General features: G+C 34.4%; 1 protein-coding gene across 1 annotated transcript in view; it reads right to left on the bottom strand.

Moving 5' to 3' along the window:
* Positions 1-17,400, bottom strand: part of LOC107550170 (multiple PDZ domain protein-like) — a 77,274-nt gene that overhangs the window by 20,545 nt on the left and 39,329 nt on the right. Inside the window, exons 20-28 of the mRNA XM_016231407.1 lie at positions 14,823-15,021; positions 11,142-11,237; positions 10,950-11,045; positions 9,859-10,036; positions 8,638-8,748; positions 6,085-6,174; positions 3,842-3,910; positions 1,455-1,526; positions 118-380 (exon numbers count right to left, since the gene is read on the bottom strand). Of these exons, the coding sequence (XP_016086893.1) occupies positions 118-380; positions 1,455-1,526; positions 3,842-3,910; positions 6,085-6,174; positions 8,638-8,748; positions 9,859-10,036; positions 10,950-11,045; positions 11,142-11,237; positions 14,823-15,021 (1,174 nt within the window). The remainder of the gene's footprint in view (positions 1-117; positions 381-1,454; positions 1,527-3,841; positions 3,911-6,084; positions 6,175-8,637; positions 8,749-9,858; positions 10,037-10,949; positions 11,046-11,141; positions 11,238-14,822; positions 15,022-17,400) is intronic.

The following is a 17,400-nucleotide window of genomic DNA, read 5'->3' as shown; positions in this document are numbered from 1 at the left end:
AGTAAGTACAGGTAGTTAATAATAATACTCAGTACTTAAATGTATAGTTACACTGTTACAAAGACACTGTAAAATGAAGTGTAACCGTATCCTATAATCCTGTAATTTCTTTTTCACCAGTGTCTCTCTCTGAATCTAGTCCAGTGAGAGTCAGTGTGATCGGTACCCTCTGCTGGCTGCTGTGTGTTACAGCGAACGTGAGACTCACTCCAGCTGTATCCGTACTCATCCTCCTCTTCCTCATCAGCACCGTCGTTATGAAGAACGAGTCTGTCGGGAATCTCAGTCAGCGTGTCCGAATCTGTTTCCCCGACATGTGGAACGACAGGCAGCGACAGGACGGGTGCCGACAGGAAGCTTTTCCCCTCCTCTCGATTCAGCTGGCACAGTTTTAAAAATAAAACACATTAAGATATAATTTATATCCAATTAGCATGTCATCTGTCAGCATGGCATCCTCCATTAAACCCATGAAATATGAAGCATAATCAAAATTACATTTAACACATTAATCTGTTCTTCATTTCTCAGCATGAAGATCCAACAAACCAAGACATGCTGCTGCTCTTACAAATCATTCGTTAGCCTGCTAAACTTATGTTTAATGAATTAAATTTTTTTTATCAATATCGTGGTTACAGTGTAAAATTGAGGTTACTCAACATACAATAACAATATTACATTGTTACATATATAAGAGACAAATGTTGTTCCAAATTTGGAAAACTTTGTTATATGGAACTAAATTGGAGATGTTTCACAGAATGTTCATGCTGCTCTTTACATTTCGGTCTGTTCTTGATACAAAACTACATTTATGATACATTTTTGTCATTTTTTGAGTTTAAAAGCTCCTGGTCACTGTGTGCTTTCACTGTGTGGAGAAGAGCAGCAGGAGTATTCTGTTAAATATCTCCTTTTGCTTTACACAGAATAATGAAAATCATGCAGATTTATGGGTACATGGGTAAAATGACAAGTCTTTGTGTTGTGCGAATAAAAAAAAAACAATTCCTTCAAGAAAGTCTGCTTTTCAATTATGTTCATATCGGCATATATCTGCGTATTTATATATATATTATAACTTCCAATACTGCAAAATTGTTACAATATATATATATATATGCAAAACAGCAAATTTTTTTCCATAGTGCAATGCAAATATTAATAAAAAAAGTAACTACTATAAATTTAAAATATTTATTTTACAAATATATTTTATTTTTATTTTTATAATATTATATATTTTTTATTTTAGATATATATTGTTACCATAGTGCAATGCAAACATTATTCTATGCATTATTATATAATTATATATAATATTGTAGAAAAGGAGAAAGAGGGTTTTAGGGCCATATATATGCAAATGTTATGAAATCAGATGATCCATAACTGCATATAGGTGGGAGAGGAAACACACACACACACACACACACACACGAGACACAAACCTTAAACGGTGTAGGAGTGAAAGGATTAGTCGGACACAGACGGAGGAAAGGTCTACTGTGAGTGTCAACGGCCTACAGAAAACAGAGAATAACCAGCACCAGTGAGACACAGAGAGAGAGAGAGAGAGAGAGAGAGAGAAGGACAGAGGGAGAGCAAGTACTTGTTCAGATTAACTACAGCAGAGCACATCTAAAACATCATTTACAGCACAAAATCTGTTCCTGAGTCAGCTGAGAACTTGGCAAGTGACGGCATCTGATCTACTGCAGACCTCTGACAGCCCACACGCTTTCTGTCACTGATGGAATAGAATACTAGCTAACTACGTAACTGAATATGAAGTAGTGTACACTATACCGCCTGATAGTTTTGAAATAAAACAATTATATGCAACACTGTTTCATCACACTGCATGTGTGTGGCATATTGTCATCAGATTGGAAATTAAAAGGTTATTTTTCAATTTTAATTAAATTTTAGGCATTATAAATATAACAAATATAAATAAAGTTGAAATAAAATAAAACATTAGATGAAAACCTTAACGTAAAATACATAAAATAAAATAATTTGAAGAACTAAAATTACTCAAACTAAAACTGGAATAAATATAAATTAAAGCTAAAACCAAATATTGAATAAAAACAAAAACTGATAAAAATTACAAAATGACAAAAACTTTCAGAAAAATCTAAATATTACTAAATACTATAATAGTATATTAATAATACTAAAATAACACTGGCATGTCATCCTATTATATGCTTACAGAAATTCACATACTATGCACAGTGTAGATAATAACCGCTGCAGACATTGTAACAGTAGTTGTTAGTATGTTATTCTGAACACTGAGTCTCAGACGGCACTGCTAGGGACCGTTCACACAGCGCCTGAAGCATAATGCATGCAAAAATCGTACCGGTTGGTTTAAATATGCATTGCTAATCAGATTGGCCGACTTTAACGTAACTTCTGAGAGTCTGAGCGCCCAGGGTTTTGCTAGCAAACAAAGTCTTGTTTACAATGTAGTGGACTGCTATAACGAGCACATCTGAAGAAGATCCAGTCTCGGAATTTAACAAAGTTTCCCAGGTTCATGACCTTTTGAGGTCTGTATGAGACACTAGCGATGACTCCACCTTTTGTTTTTATTAATTATGATTCATTTTGAGGCCTTATTAATTTCCAGGCATTTGTGATTAGATACTGGATAAAATCACAGCATGGTTATCCTAGTTAACAAAAAGGCCACTCCCTTAGCGTAACATACAGGAAACTGTTTTTAGCCACAAAGGCGTTTACATGCAACAGACTCGCTCTGAAATGCATAACTACAGAAATCATAATACAGATACTTCCATGACTTCTCCAAGCCTGAAAATCACAATTGTAAAACTCTCCAGTATTTCCAGGTTTTTCATGATTAGGATTAACTTCATATTCCACTTTCTTGCACAATTATGCCTGTGAAATAATCAGGACTTAAACTGACAGACTGTTAGTGAACATTGTGCTTCTGAGAGGAAGTTCAAAATAAACATTCACATTATTTCCTCATCCTCCGAGATGTTCCAAACCATACACACTTTCCCTATAAAACGTCATATAAATTATCTTACATTTTTTAAAGGCATGAATCAACCAATCAATGAAACACTTCTGTGCTTTTGCTAGATTTACAGATCCTGGAGTTCAGTAAACAAATTATACTTTTTTTTATTTTAGTTCTTAATTTGGATTTAAAGATTAATTCACAAATCAGAGTTCAGCTCACTGGAGGAAAAGATTGTCAGTCAGTTTCATTAAAATCTTCGCTAATTGATGTAATGCTGAATTTAAAAAACATAAAGATTAGATGTAAACTTAAAAAACGTTAAAAAAAAATTGAAATGTTGCCTTGCCAACTGACTGAAATAAAATAAGTACTAAAAATGACTAAAACTGAAAAAAACAAAAAAACAATTAGTTATAAGTATTAAAAAAAATCATAAAAAATTACTAAAACTTTACTATGTATATATATATATATATATATATAACATTTATTTATAGCTAATTTATAATAGCATATATACAGTAAATAATAGCAAAATAACACTTTTATCATTGAATTGTTTCCATTGCTCAGACAAAGCTGTCTTGGCTCCAAAAGAGTTTTTCTTTTCTGAACCGTTGTTTTGAAATGGTTTGATTTTCTAACAGCTCTTTGTTGTAATGAAAAGAACTCCGTTAATTCTTGAAAATATTCCGTTTCACTGAAGACGATCATACAGGTTTAGGAATGACCCGAGAGTGAGAAAACAAGAAAGCTACTTAAAATCCAGAGTCATATATCTGTGATGAAGAAGCACTAGAGCGGATTCAGTGGCGTCTGTCGGCTCACCTTCTCACCGCTGCTCTTCAGATCGAAGGCTGAAATGTCTTCCACTGCATCCAGCGCAGATGTCTGGCACTATTAAACATTCAAGAACAGTCCTCGTCAAACACAGTCCCACAAAAAACACTCTACATGACTTCAACAACATCATTAAACTCTAATGTCATTGACCAGCTCTCTGTTGGTCTAGAAGATCCGAACTAAAGTCCTGCACAGTAATGATAGTCTTTCTTTATGGCCGCGGATCCCCCCTCGGGTTTGTACTTGTTGTTCAGTGCCATTGAAACAAAGCTACTTTTAAGAGCCATCTGCAGAGAGACATCTGCTGGGCGGGAATGAGGCACGGATCATTAGCGCACATCTGGTCTGATGAAGAGAAGGACAGACCGCAGAGAGCCCGACTTTACAGGTGCCTTGATACAAGGGCTTTGGTCAGCTGAGAAATGTAACGGCCAGTCAGAAATCAGACATGTTTCAGAGATTCAACATTATTACCACACATTCAATCCTGTAGTTTTGGGGTTTTTTGCATGTTGAGATTTCAGCAAAAACAGTCGTGATGTGTGATTTCATGATTAAAAACAGAGCTGTTTTGAGTCAGATCATCAAAAAGATTTACACTTTAGGATTAGGGCTGCACGATTATGACAAAAATCATAATTCTCGATTATTCCCTTGAAATTGTAATTGCGATTATTAATTACGATTATCACAATTTACGTTGAATGTTGTTTATACCATTGTTTGATGCAACTGCATGCCATCTTTTTATATGAAAATAAACAAGCTGAAAACACTAACTGAAAAACTTTTAGTGCTTTTCTATAGTATTAAGCCTCAAATGTCAAATATACATCGGATTTAAATTATAAAAAAGTAAAAATATGAATGGTATTATAATGTTATACTAAAACTAAAATTAAAATAATGGGAAAAACCCTTAAGATAACATGTAGAAAGAAAAAAACATATCTTAAGCGTGCAAAATAACATAAGTGGACTTAGAACGATTAATTGCCGCTTTGAACGATTATGTAATTGTGGCATCCATAATTGTAATCGCGATTAGTAATTTGATTAATTGTGCAGCCCTACTAGGATACTTATTTTAAAAGAGTACTTATCAAGGAAATAAAATACTTAAGTGCGAATTGAATGCTTTCGGACACTTTTCCATGTTAATTACAATGAAATTGGATATCATTTGAAAGCTTGGTAACACTTTATTTTAAGGTGTCCTTGTTACATGTTACATGTACTTACTATTATAATAACAATTATGCATAATTACATGCTAGTAACCATAAGCCGAACCCTAATCCTAACCCTAACCATATAGTAAGTACATGTAGTTAATTAATATTACTCAGTACTTAATTGTGTAATTACACTGTAACAAGGACACCTTAAAATAAAGTGTAACTAAAACCTTAAACACTCACAATTCATCCTCCTCCCCCTAGTGGGCGGTGTCAAGTGTCATATTACTAAATATACTACAATATTTTATCAAAACTTTTTCTAATCTTGAAAAAATTAAGTAACCTCAATTTTTGTGATATCAACTTCAAATTTGGAACATAACTTAACTAGACAAATGGCTTTGAGTTTACAGCAATTTTAGATTCCAAAATATTTTATAAAATATTTATTTTAAATAAAATAAAACATTTCAGTACAGTACATTTTAGTACAGTAAACTTAAACTTTTTTTACATTTAAATTTTTTGAAATGCTTCAGCAATAATCTGCTGATTGTCTTCTTTAAAAAGAGACCAACCTTAGTTAAGCGGTTGAAGCAGGACAAAAGATTAATAACACTTAATGATTTCAAAACGTACTTTAAAGTAAAACTTCATTTAAAATTATTACCAAATGCACTTTTTAAAAGCATACTTAAGTGTGTTAAGAAGCAATTGCGAAAGTGTCTCTTTAAGTCACTTAAGTAGCCTTTTAGTTAATTAATATTATATTATCTGCAAGTACAGATTTGAAGTTCACTACAAGTGCATATTCAATACAATTAAGTGCACTTCTTTTTCACAAGGGACATTTTCATTCTACAGAGCATTTTATTGGACAAAAAGTCATATATTTTCGTTGCTAGTATACAGTATACTTAAACTAAAACCAACAGAACTTTCAAAATGAAACATAACCATGGAAAACTTCGAGGTACAAGGATGAGTTTTCTAGAATGTACCACACACACACACACACACACACACATACAGGCGACTCCGTCTAACCTGTAGCGGTTTGTATGTAAAGCAGGATTCGGGGTAAGGATGGAGGGGTTGCTCTGAGTGCTTCAGCTGTAGCAGGGCTTCGGGAGGTTTCTACAAGCACAGCACAGAAGGTTAGCAAGCCAGAATCACCCTGCGCTAGTATATCAGCTTAAACACATTTCCTCCTGTGAGACGAGTCATTAAAACATCTCATATGTAAACTAGAAGTGCCATTATTTTAAAAAGAGGCCTGCGGGTAAATCAAACTAAGTGGAGGATGTGGTTCGGGACATTAACAGCAAAACAGTTTAACTTTGGAGAGCCATAACAGGAGTGTTACTTATTTAATCACATTTGATTGAGTTCGTAAATGTGCTTAAGTTGACTTACTGGCAAATCTTAAGGCTAAGCCGAGCTGAATGAGGGATGCTGGGAGCGGAGATAAGAGGGCCGAACAGAAATTACCTGACACTTTGGCACAGGGACGCATTTTAAAACTGTCCCGTATTTCTCTATGACAGGAGGTGAATCAAAACTATACAGAGAGTCAGGCTGAGAGACAGACAGAGAGAGAGACAGACAGATGAGGTGCAGAGCGAGAGACAGATGCAAAGCAGCCAAGTCCTGTCTTTCTGAGCACTAAACAGTTACAAAAGCAGTTAGTTAGTTAGTGCTGGGAGATATATTAAAGATGCACGATATATTCATGGTTATGGAAGGATATTCCTATTTTCAAAAGGAATTACAAATTGTATTTTCAGTTGTGTTTTCCATATGTGGACGCAGAATTTGTGACAATGCAAACGCAATTGCAAATCTTGCACTACCGTTGCAACTGTCGCAAACGCACAGTTTAATGAAACGCTTTTCACCTGTCTCATCAATCATGCATCCATCGGAGTGCAAACAGTGAGAGATGATGAGGCAGGTGAAAACGTTTGGTTAATGGTGAATATGGTAATGTGGTAATTAATATTGCTTTTTAAATATGACAGGCTCATAACTCATAAGACATGGGAAATACAGTTGCAAGTGGACTTTGCTTTTCTATGTGAAATTTGGCAGTCACTGTGTGTTCGCGAAAACGCAAGATTATGTCACAATTTATTCGTCCATTTATGGAAAACGCAATTGAAAATACAATTTGCAATTCCTTTTGAAATTAGTCCAGAATATCCTTCCATACATGATGATTCTGTTGACAATATCAAATTAAGTAACACTGTGATGATTTTAATATGCTTCATATTTGGTCATTAGGTTTCTCAGAAAGTAAGAGTATAGCATTAAGAGAGAGCTTTAATAGTCTTTCTGATTAAAGCTTCAGAAGCCAAACCTTTGTCACAGTTTGTAAGCTTGATTCATTTCTATTCATCTAAACTCAAGGAATCGATTCAAAACGTATTCAGTAATGTGCTTTTACTGAAGTCAATGCATGACAATTTTTTAATGTATGAAAATAATTTAGCAAAAATATAAGTAGGTAAATATCACTGTTTACCACTACCCTTTTAAAAATTAAGTGCGCTTAATTGTATTGAATGTGCACTTGTAGTGTACTTCAAATTTTAAAAGTATATATATATAAAAAAAACTGTACTTGCAGATAATATATTAATGAAATAAAAGGCCACTTAAGTGACTTAAAGAGACTTTCATGACTGTTTCTGAACTTACTTAAGTACACTTTTAAAAAGTGAGCTTTGTAATAATTGTTTTAATCATCTTTTGTCGTGTTTTAAAAGAAGTAAATTTATTTTAATGTGTTGACTATTGAAATCACAATTTCATCATTACAAATGTGTAATTACAAATATATTTAAATACATGAGATACAAGTTTCAATATTAAAGTATATTTTAGTTTACCATAAACGCTTGTCAGTACATTCAGCAGTACTTTAGCCATATTTCAAAGACAAAAGAAGTAATTGTGAAATTAAATATATATAAAGATGTACTTAAGTCTTACTTAAGTGGCTTAAAACACTCTAAAGTTCAGCTAATTGCATTTAATATAAATTTGAATATCATTTATTTTCATTTTATTGCAGTATATTCTTCAAACTATATATTCTTCAAACTATATATGCATTTAAATGAAAATAATTAAATACAATTCTTTGTGTTCCTTTAGCAAAAAAAACTGTGTGGAAAATAATTTCTAACTAGATCTTTACTGTGTTTAACTTCTTGCATGCAACACTTTGAATATACTTTGCAACAGTGGCTGTTCAATTAAAATGAGATTCCTCTGATTAAAAAAAAAATGAAAACACTGCAGAGCAAATATATAAACACTGAGCTATAAAGCAACAAATATCCTTAAAAGGCTGAAAAATGTTGAGATTGTCAACAGAATGTAAACAGTCAGTTTTAATTTAATTGATTAAAAAGTACATGAACATCTAACTTTTAGATAAAAGAGTGTGTTTTATAAAGATCAATGAAAGCTATATCACCCAGCCATAGTTAGTATGCTGTTATAAATATGTTATAAACACCCACACGTGTTAACCAGCATAAATAAATTGATCAGTTCAGCAGATGTTTGTATTGTGTGTGTGATACTGACTCGGTCTCTGTAAATGATGCTCTGCACCACGAACACCACGGGGTTTGCAGCGTTACGGATGGCCTCCACCGCCTGCTCATGACTGGCATCACGCAGATCCACTCCGCCCACCTGTCACACACACACACACACACACCCACACACACACACACACACACACACACACACACATAGAGCTCGACTTTATAAGCAGGTGTGTAGCCCAAAACCTGCCAAAAATATGCCACCCTGCTTACCTAGACAGGCTGGGCTGTATGACAGTATACATGCCAAAGTAAAAATGTATCAACTGAATTTGCTATATTATTTATATTATGATTTTAAAAAAATCAGACAGCAAGCAGAAAATTGTGCAAACTGTGCCATGCCACTTCCAGTGTAGACATCTTCAATGAATGTAAAAGTTCATTTTAGTGTGTCGCAACAATGCGAGCAACATTGCAACTTCCTGAATTTATAGAATTCAACATTTGGTGCAAAAATAAATATTTTGTAAATAATATTTACTGCTGTACCATGATATAAGGACTGAAATGCAACCTCATAATCACTGATTTGCAATGCTCTACATTGTGCTCCACACAAATTGCGTTTTTCACATGAAGTACACAGATGAATTGATTCACAATTGAGTCCAATGGAGTTTGACGCTAACATGTTGCTAAACTAACAATGCGATACTCCAACAAGCACTAAAATACACTGTACATGCAAATATTGGGTGAAGAGGTGACTTTTTTATAATTAAAATGACATAGACATTTGACAATTATAAGTAAATTTAAAACAAATGTAAATAAAAGTAATTAAAAATGTTTTTTTAAATAATAAATAAAATGTTACATTTTTGGATTTCATCAAGGACGTTTTTTTTTGTCCACTGAGCTTGTATAAAGCTGGGTCAGATATCTTAAGGTATTTCCAGCATTTCTGCTGTAAGTATGACAGAGCTGCTTGTTTTCAATCTTTTCATTTTATTAACAATAACTGGAAATATGTAAATAGCAAATTAATTAACTACAATTCATTTTGTAACTCCAGATGTTTCAAGAACTGTATGTTCTTCATTAAAAACAATTTTGAGAGAAAATAAAAATATGACCTCTATTTACATCCCGATTTTGTGCTTTTTAGCATTTTAATTTAGATTAGAGTTGGATTATTGTAATGTATTAATGTCATTCTGTTATAATACATAGCTAAGTAAGTGTGTGTGTGTACCTCTAAAATCCTGTCTCCTGTTTTCAGTGTGCCGTTGCGTCCCGCTGGACTGTCCTCCAGGATGTGTTTAATAAAGATGCCCCGCATCACTTCCCCGTTGCTAAGGCGACTGCCCATGCCCCGCCCACCAACAATGCTGATGCCCAGAGATTTCCCAGCTTCCCTGTGCAACTCCACTCTGAGCAAACACACACAGAACATCCAGTAACGTCAATTTGCAACATTATGATCAATACATTTTTTTTTCTGGCCAAAATATTTCTCAAATATATGCTAAATGTAAGTTGTAAACCATGCAAGTTAATGAAGCATATATTTTTGATTGAATATTTTTTAACAAAATATATTTTGTTTAAACCTTCAAATACCAACATATATTTAAAAATGTACTTAAAGGAGCAAGAAAATACATTCACAATACATGAAACACATTCCAGGCAAATGCAAAATTTATGTGACCCTACACAGGACAATTAGGTAACACTTTATTTTAAGGTGTCCTTGTTACACATGTTACATGTACTTACTATTATAATAACAATTAATTATGCATAATTACATGCAAGCAACCATAAGCCTAACCCTAACCATATAGTAAGTACATGTAGTTAATTAATATTACTCAGTACTTAAATGTATAATTACAGAGCAACAAGGACACCTTAAAATAAAGTGTAACCGACAATTATTATAGGAGAATATTATATATATAATATATATATATATATATATATATATATACAATATATTTTTTGTCTCTTTCAGTATGCCAAACTGTTTATCGCATACAGCATATTTCATCAAAAATCCGAAGACTGTAAATAGGTCACATAGTTATATGAAAAGCCCAATTTTAAACTTACGGTGTTGCTAAAGGGTTCGAGTGAGAGAGCCTAAAATTGGTCAGATTGATGTTCATACCTTCCCTAATGAACGCACCAAATTTTGCTCCAATGGTTTTAAGGGCTGCCGTATGCTCCCAAAGGAACCATAATAAGAATACCAACAGAAACGGGTTTCTAATACATATCCACTCCTAATAGATATGTTCATGTTTTTCAATCACATGCAACTTATTGATCTGTCCTCACCTCCGTGGTAGATTCCAGCTGTTGGAAGCTGCTGTCTGTCGTTCACTCTCCTGTCCCTCTCCATCTTCTCTCTCTGGAAGATCTGAGGCCATCTGACTAAACACACAAACACAAAGCTCTCATTTTCTTTCCATTTTACAGCTATACGAGTCAATGAGAGCTGACAAGATGAAGTGTGAGTGAAGTACGTACTGTTGAGTGTTATTTTTGCCATCAGAGAGATCATCACTCTGGAGCTGCTGGCTCGCCCTGTATTCCTCTAAATATTCTGCAGGAACATACGTGATTCTGCACACACATAATCATAAGATTCATAAGCTATGATGACATTTGACTCATCAGACCTGTCATCAACACTGCCGGAATCAAACTCCAAAGGAATCTCCCAACTTAAACTCAATCAACAGCATTTGTGACTTAATGGCCACTTGTTCTTCAGTTTTAAAAAATGCAAAAAGGAGTCAATCAACATTATGCAATAAATGCATATAACTGAGCATAACTTGCATTGAAGCACATCTTGTTTTTTTCAGCACTATGGGTAATATGTGATATATTCTGCCTATCTCTGTCCAAGGTGAAATCAAAGCACCCGGTGTTTTATGGGTTAGTAAATGAATGTCCCACAACAAGACATTTTTCTCTTTCCTTTGCATTACATCCAAAAAAATTCAAACCAAAAACGTCTGACTCAATAGCGAGCCTGACAATTTAGCTTGAATTTTCATGTTTCCGGATCAGGAGTCTAAACAGAAATAGTTTGTTTGCTTCATCAGTTGACTGTAAGTGAAGATGACAGATCTAATTGAGAAAAATCAAACTTGTTTTGAACAATTCATGCATGCAGGCGGAGATATCAAGACATTAGGAGTCACGGCACATCGATGTGAATCAAATATTCATTATCCACACATTCAGTGAAAACGCTTCATTAATGAACGACAATCGATGGCTGGAAATCAAATCACTTACATGAGAGAGAAAGATGTTAGTCAAAGATGAACAACACAATACACGATGTTAGGAGGAAACGACGGCCTGGAATGTTAATGATGAACGACAGCCTCTTGAGAACACAGATGCATGTTACCAAGGAAACAACAACCTGCTCAAACGCTGCTTGATGAGGAAATGCAGCACGGTTGAGTTTGACTGGAATGTGAGTGTTAGACATTAGTCGGGTCAGACCCACTATGCAGTACAATTCAAATTTGCCTTAAAATACCACAATTAAAACTGAAGCACTCTCCTATCCCAGCTTAATTTGTTGGTTGACGTTCTCGAAAAGTGTAATCACTCTGCCAACAATCATTATTTTTGCAATTCTGTGGTGTAGACCTCACACACTTCAGCTTTAAAGGAACACTCCACTATTTTTTGAAAATAGGCTCATTTTCTAACTCCCCTAGAGTTAAACAGTTGAGTTTTACTGTTTTCGAATCCATTCAGCCGATCTCCGGGTCTGGCGGTAGCACTTTTAGCTGTAGCTTAGCATAGATCATTGAATCTGATTAGACCGTTAGCATCTCGCTCAAATAAATAGAATAAAATATAAAATAATCACAAAAAGGTACTGCATAACAGAAACGAGCCAGTAATGGAGATTTAGATTCAGCGGAAGAAAGAAAGGTTTGGAATGACATGAGGGAGAGTAAATGATGCCAGAACTGCTTCCAGTCTTTGAGCTTGTGTGCGATTACAAGACAATGGAAGCAGGGCTGCGGGCCGCCCCAACAATCAGATTTTTTGGAGAAAGCTCTGCAGCGACAGCTCAAAACAAACGCAAGCAGGGAGTGAGGACAGACAGTGTGATGAAGGCAGTACTCACACAGAGACGGGGCTCAGCTCTTCCCCCGCAGCACCTGTGGATCTGGAAACGTGAAGAGCAGTTTACGGACAGACGCCGCTGGCAGCGGGAGGCAGAATAAAGTGACTTACTGCAGCTAGAACAAGCTCTCTGCTGCCAGACGGCTTCTCAATCACAGCTGGGCATTGATAAGCCTTGTTTTATGAATGTCTGTTTAACCTTTTATTGTGAATGTAAATCGTGAGTTCTGCCGAGGTTGATGGCTCTATTAAATTGGCCTTAAAATACACCCTGACTGTACATCATCTCCATTTGAACAGATTTCTCAACAGACTCAAGCTTGAAGTACCACCAACAAGTAAGCAGTTTGACAAACTAGATGCACCGTAACATCCAAATACTGTATGTCTATGTGGAAAGTCTGGGGTCGGTACGATTGTTTTATGTTCTTGAAAGGAGTCTCTATTGCTCACCAAGGCTTTATGCATTTAATCAATAATATAGTAAAATTTAAAAATATTAAAACAATTTAAAATAGCAGTTTTCTGTGTGACTATGTTGTAAAATGTAATTTATTCCTGTGATCAAAGCTGTATTTTCAGCATCATTACTCCAGTCTTCAGTGTCACATGATCTTCAGAAATCAGTATAATATGCTGATTTGCTGCTCAAGAAACATTTCTGATTATTATCAATGTTGAAATCAGTTGTTCTGCCCGATATTGTTGTGGAAACCGTGATACATTTTATTTTTCAGGATTCACAGATGAATTGAAAGTTCAAAAGAACAACGCTTATTTAAAACAGAAATCTTTTTGTAACAATATAAATGTCTTTACTTTCACTTTTGATCAGTTTAATGCATCATCGATGCATAAAAGTATTAATTTCTTTAAAACAATCTTACTGACCTCAGACTTTTGAACAGTGTAGTGGATGCAGCAAACAAACACTTATGTATATTATAATTTTTTTTATGATTAATTAATAAGCACACTATGCAATTAATTCCACCAGAATTGTTAATGAATTGACAGCCCTGTATGTATATTCATTTGGTTACGTCCCTCAGCAAATATTGATAAATGTGATTTATTTAATTATTAATCAGCATATAATGTAATGTATTTGATTTTTTAATTTAATGATTAGAAACTTTACAATAAGCCTCCATTTGTTAACATTAGTTAACTACGTTAGTTAACATGACTAACAATGAAAAACGCTACTAAATCATTTCTTAATCTTAGCTTAAATTAATTTGAACAATTATTAAAACATTATTGAAATCCAAAGCTGTATCTGTTAATATTATTGAATAAACCTGAGCTGAAATAAACACTGAACAGTTGTAGTTTTATAAACTAATGTTAACAAAGACGAATAAATACTGTAACACATGTATTGCTCATTGTTAGTTTATGCAGTAAACTAATGTTAACTAATGGGGCCTTACTGAATAGTTTTTTGAAAAAGCCAAATGAAACGCTCTGTGTTTAATATAAATAATATAAAACAATGGAACACAAACCTTTCTGAGAGTGTCTATAATTATCCACCTCTCAATAATCGAGTGTCTGATTTGTACCTGAGAAGTTGAACAGAAGCTCAGCTGAATCTCGTGTGTGTGTGTGTGTGTGTGTGTGTGTATGTATGTATGTGTAGGTATGTATGTGAATGTGTGTGTGTGTGTGTGTGTGTGTGTGTGTATGTATGTATGTGTAGGTATGTATGTGAGTGTGTGTGTGTGTGTGTGTGTGTGCATGAGTGTATGTGTGTGTGTGCGTGTGTGTGTGTGTGTATGTATGTATGTGTAAGTATGTATGTGAATGTGTGTGTGTGTGTGTGTGTGTGTGTGTGTATGTATGTATGTGTAGGTATGTATGTGAGTGTGTGTGTGTGTGTGTGTGTGTGTGTGCATGAGTGTGTGTGTGTGTGTGTGTGTGTGTGTGTATGTGTGTGTGTGTGTGTGTGCGTGTGTGTGTGTGTGTTTGTATGTATGTGTAAGTATGTATGTGAATGTGTGTGTGTGTGTGTGTGTGTGTGTGTGTAAATGAGCGTCTCACCCCAGGTCTGGTCTGATCAGAGAGTGTTTGCGCAGCACGGCTCGCGCCTGAGCGTTGGTCAGGTTTCCTGTCGGTTCTCCGTTGATGGCCAGAATCAGGTCCCCGACCCCGAGCCGGCCGTCTCTGCTGATGGAGCCGCCGTGAATGATGCTGCGGATCAGCATCCCGGGCCCGTCCTTCAGCGCGCACACTGTCATGCCTGCAACACACGCCATGGAAAATGATGGCTGCTGTTTTAATGCCATGCCAGCTTCCTTGGCTATTTTCATGGAGAGGAACAAGTTGAAATTTGCATTTAAAAAGCTATATAAGGTTTTTAATGTTTGCTTTAGATAAAAATTCTAAAATGCATTCAAGGTTGACTCTAAATGCTGCAAATATAACATACATGAATTAACCCCATAGCATACATGAATCACCTCGTAGCAGATCTATACAGGTGGAGCTGGGGAAGGTGGAGGGTTTCTGAAGCAAGCTGCAACTGCTACAGCAAACACTAGTCATATATTTGAATGTTGGGCAGCGTGCTCATTGGCTCCCGATACAGGAGAGAACCAATCAGCTGTGCCATGTGATAATGACGTCATTAGGTCAGATTGAGTTAGACCTATCGGACTGCGCCATCTAGAGTTTCATGCCAGAACTCTGTATATGTTTGAGAGGTACTGAAATTTCTTATTGGACATTGTGTAAATATGATCTGATCCTATCGATTATTGAAAATAAAGACGCAACTTTTCATGTGACGTGGTAAAAAAATCACATTCTGTCCTTACAAACAAAGAAGGGTGAACTGAATTGGCCATGTATTCTACTGGAATTTTTCATTTTAATTTTAGTTTTTGTGAATTTTTTTTATATGCTTTTGTCATTTTTATTTTGCTTTTTTTTATTAAGCTTTAATTTATTTATTTGTGTTTTAGTAATTTTAGTATTCAAACTTATTTTATTTCAGTTAGATGCCAAAGTGACATTTCTAATTTTCATTTGAGTTTTTTAAGTTTAAGTTTTTCATATAAAATGTATATAATTTTATTTCAGCTTTTTTTTCTCCAGTTAACAAAAACATGTTTTATTGGTTTTGGTAAACAAAAACACCACAGATGATTTATGTCATTACATTTTAACCTATGATGCATATTTATTCCCTGATATGTGCAATATTTTTTTAACATTTATTTTATATTTAAATTATTATTTTTTTTATTAAATTAAATACAAAAATCTATAGGTGGCATTTCAAACATTGATTACTAATATATATTCTGTTGTGCTGTGTGCATGAGAACATGATTACAGGTAATTCATGCTAAAAAATGAAAAGTATCACTAAATATAAATAAAGTACAATGCAGACACAGACATTATAGAAGGAATTATGAACCTCTGCACATTGACTTCACACTGATCTTGGTTTTCCATGAGGAGCACTTAGTAGTGGATGTTATGTCAGCGTTGTAAAAAATAATCTGCCAGGAATTTAAATGTACTTTAATTGCAATCTTCTAGATCAAGAATGGGAGTCCATTAACACCTGTGAAAGTCAAGCCAAGTCCAGATCTAAAGCGATGTAAAGCAGCCTCAAATGAATGCTAGATTTCCCTCAGCTGAAATTTTAATATCCTAATAGCGTATATTGGCAAAGCAGACTGCGTTCAATTGCTGCTCTGGGATACAGGCGGGCCAAACTGCTGCTGCACGATCCCACGGCCAAACCCACATCTTAATCATTAGTGAAATCAGCGGCTGGGGAAAACTTCTCATCACATCACTTGCTGCACGTATACAGCAAGAAATATTCCCTTCATATTTTCCTGTTTTTAAGTGAGGTCACATTTACCATTGCACAAAACTACAGTTGCAGAAAATATAATATTAATGACATAAAAGGCCACTTAAGTGACTTAAAAGAGAGACACTTTTATGACCATTTCTGAACACACTTAAGTACAATGCTTAAGTATTATAATTAAGTATAATGTTCAAGTTGTATTTTAAAGTGCATTTAAATTCATTATGGTTTAATATTTTTTTTTATGGAAATGACATTAAAGTATATTTTAATAAATACATGCTTGTCAGTAAATTCAGTGCACTTTAACCAATTAATTATGAAATTACTTGTGCTGTCAACTGATAAAAAATTGTACTAATTAATCGCACATTTTTCTCTAATTAAGCATGATTAATTGCATCTAACATTAAAATTTGCAATCATAAACATTTTCAAATGGAATCGCAAAATTAATGTAGAAACAAGCATAAAGACGGTAAATTTTAATCTTTTTAATAAGTATTATAAATGGAGGCAAAAATCACAGATACCTCTTAAATCGATTATTTTTTATAGGCCTAAACTGTTTTAAAAACATTAAAAAATATTATGACTTTTAATTTAAGTGAGCTTAAAGCAATCTTCACATACACCCATTATATTACGTGCTAAACAGAAAATAAAAATCACAGAGATTGATGAGTTATTTTTGACAGCCCTAAAATGTACATATAAAGACTACTTAAGTCCTACTTAAGTGGGTTCTTAAGTGCATTTAATATAAATTTAAACTATATTTATATA

Source organism: Sinocyclocheilus grahami, unplaced genomic scaffold (assembly GCF_001515645.1).
Source record: "Sinocyclocheilus grahami isolate Dianchi unplaced genomic scaffold, SAMN03320097.WGS_v1.1 scaffold390.1, whole genome shotgun sequence".
Classification (NCBI taxonomy): Eukaryota; Metazoa; Chordata; class Actinopteri; order Cypriniformes; family Cyprinidae; genus Sinocyclocheilus; species Sinocyclocheilus grahami.
This window is presented reverse-complemented; position numbering and strand designations above follow the sequence as displayed.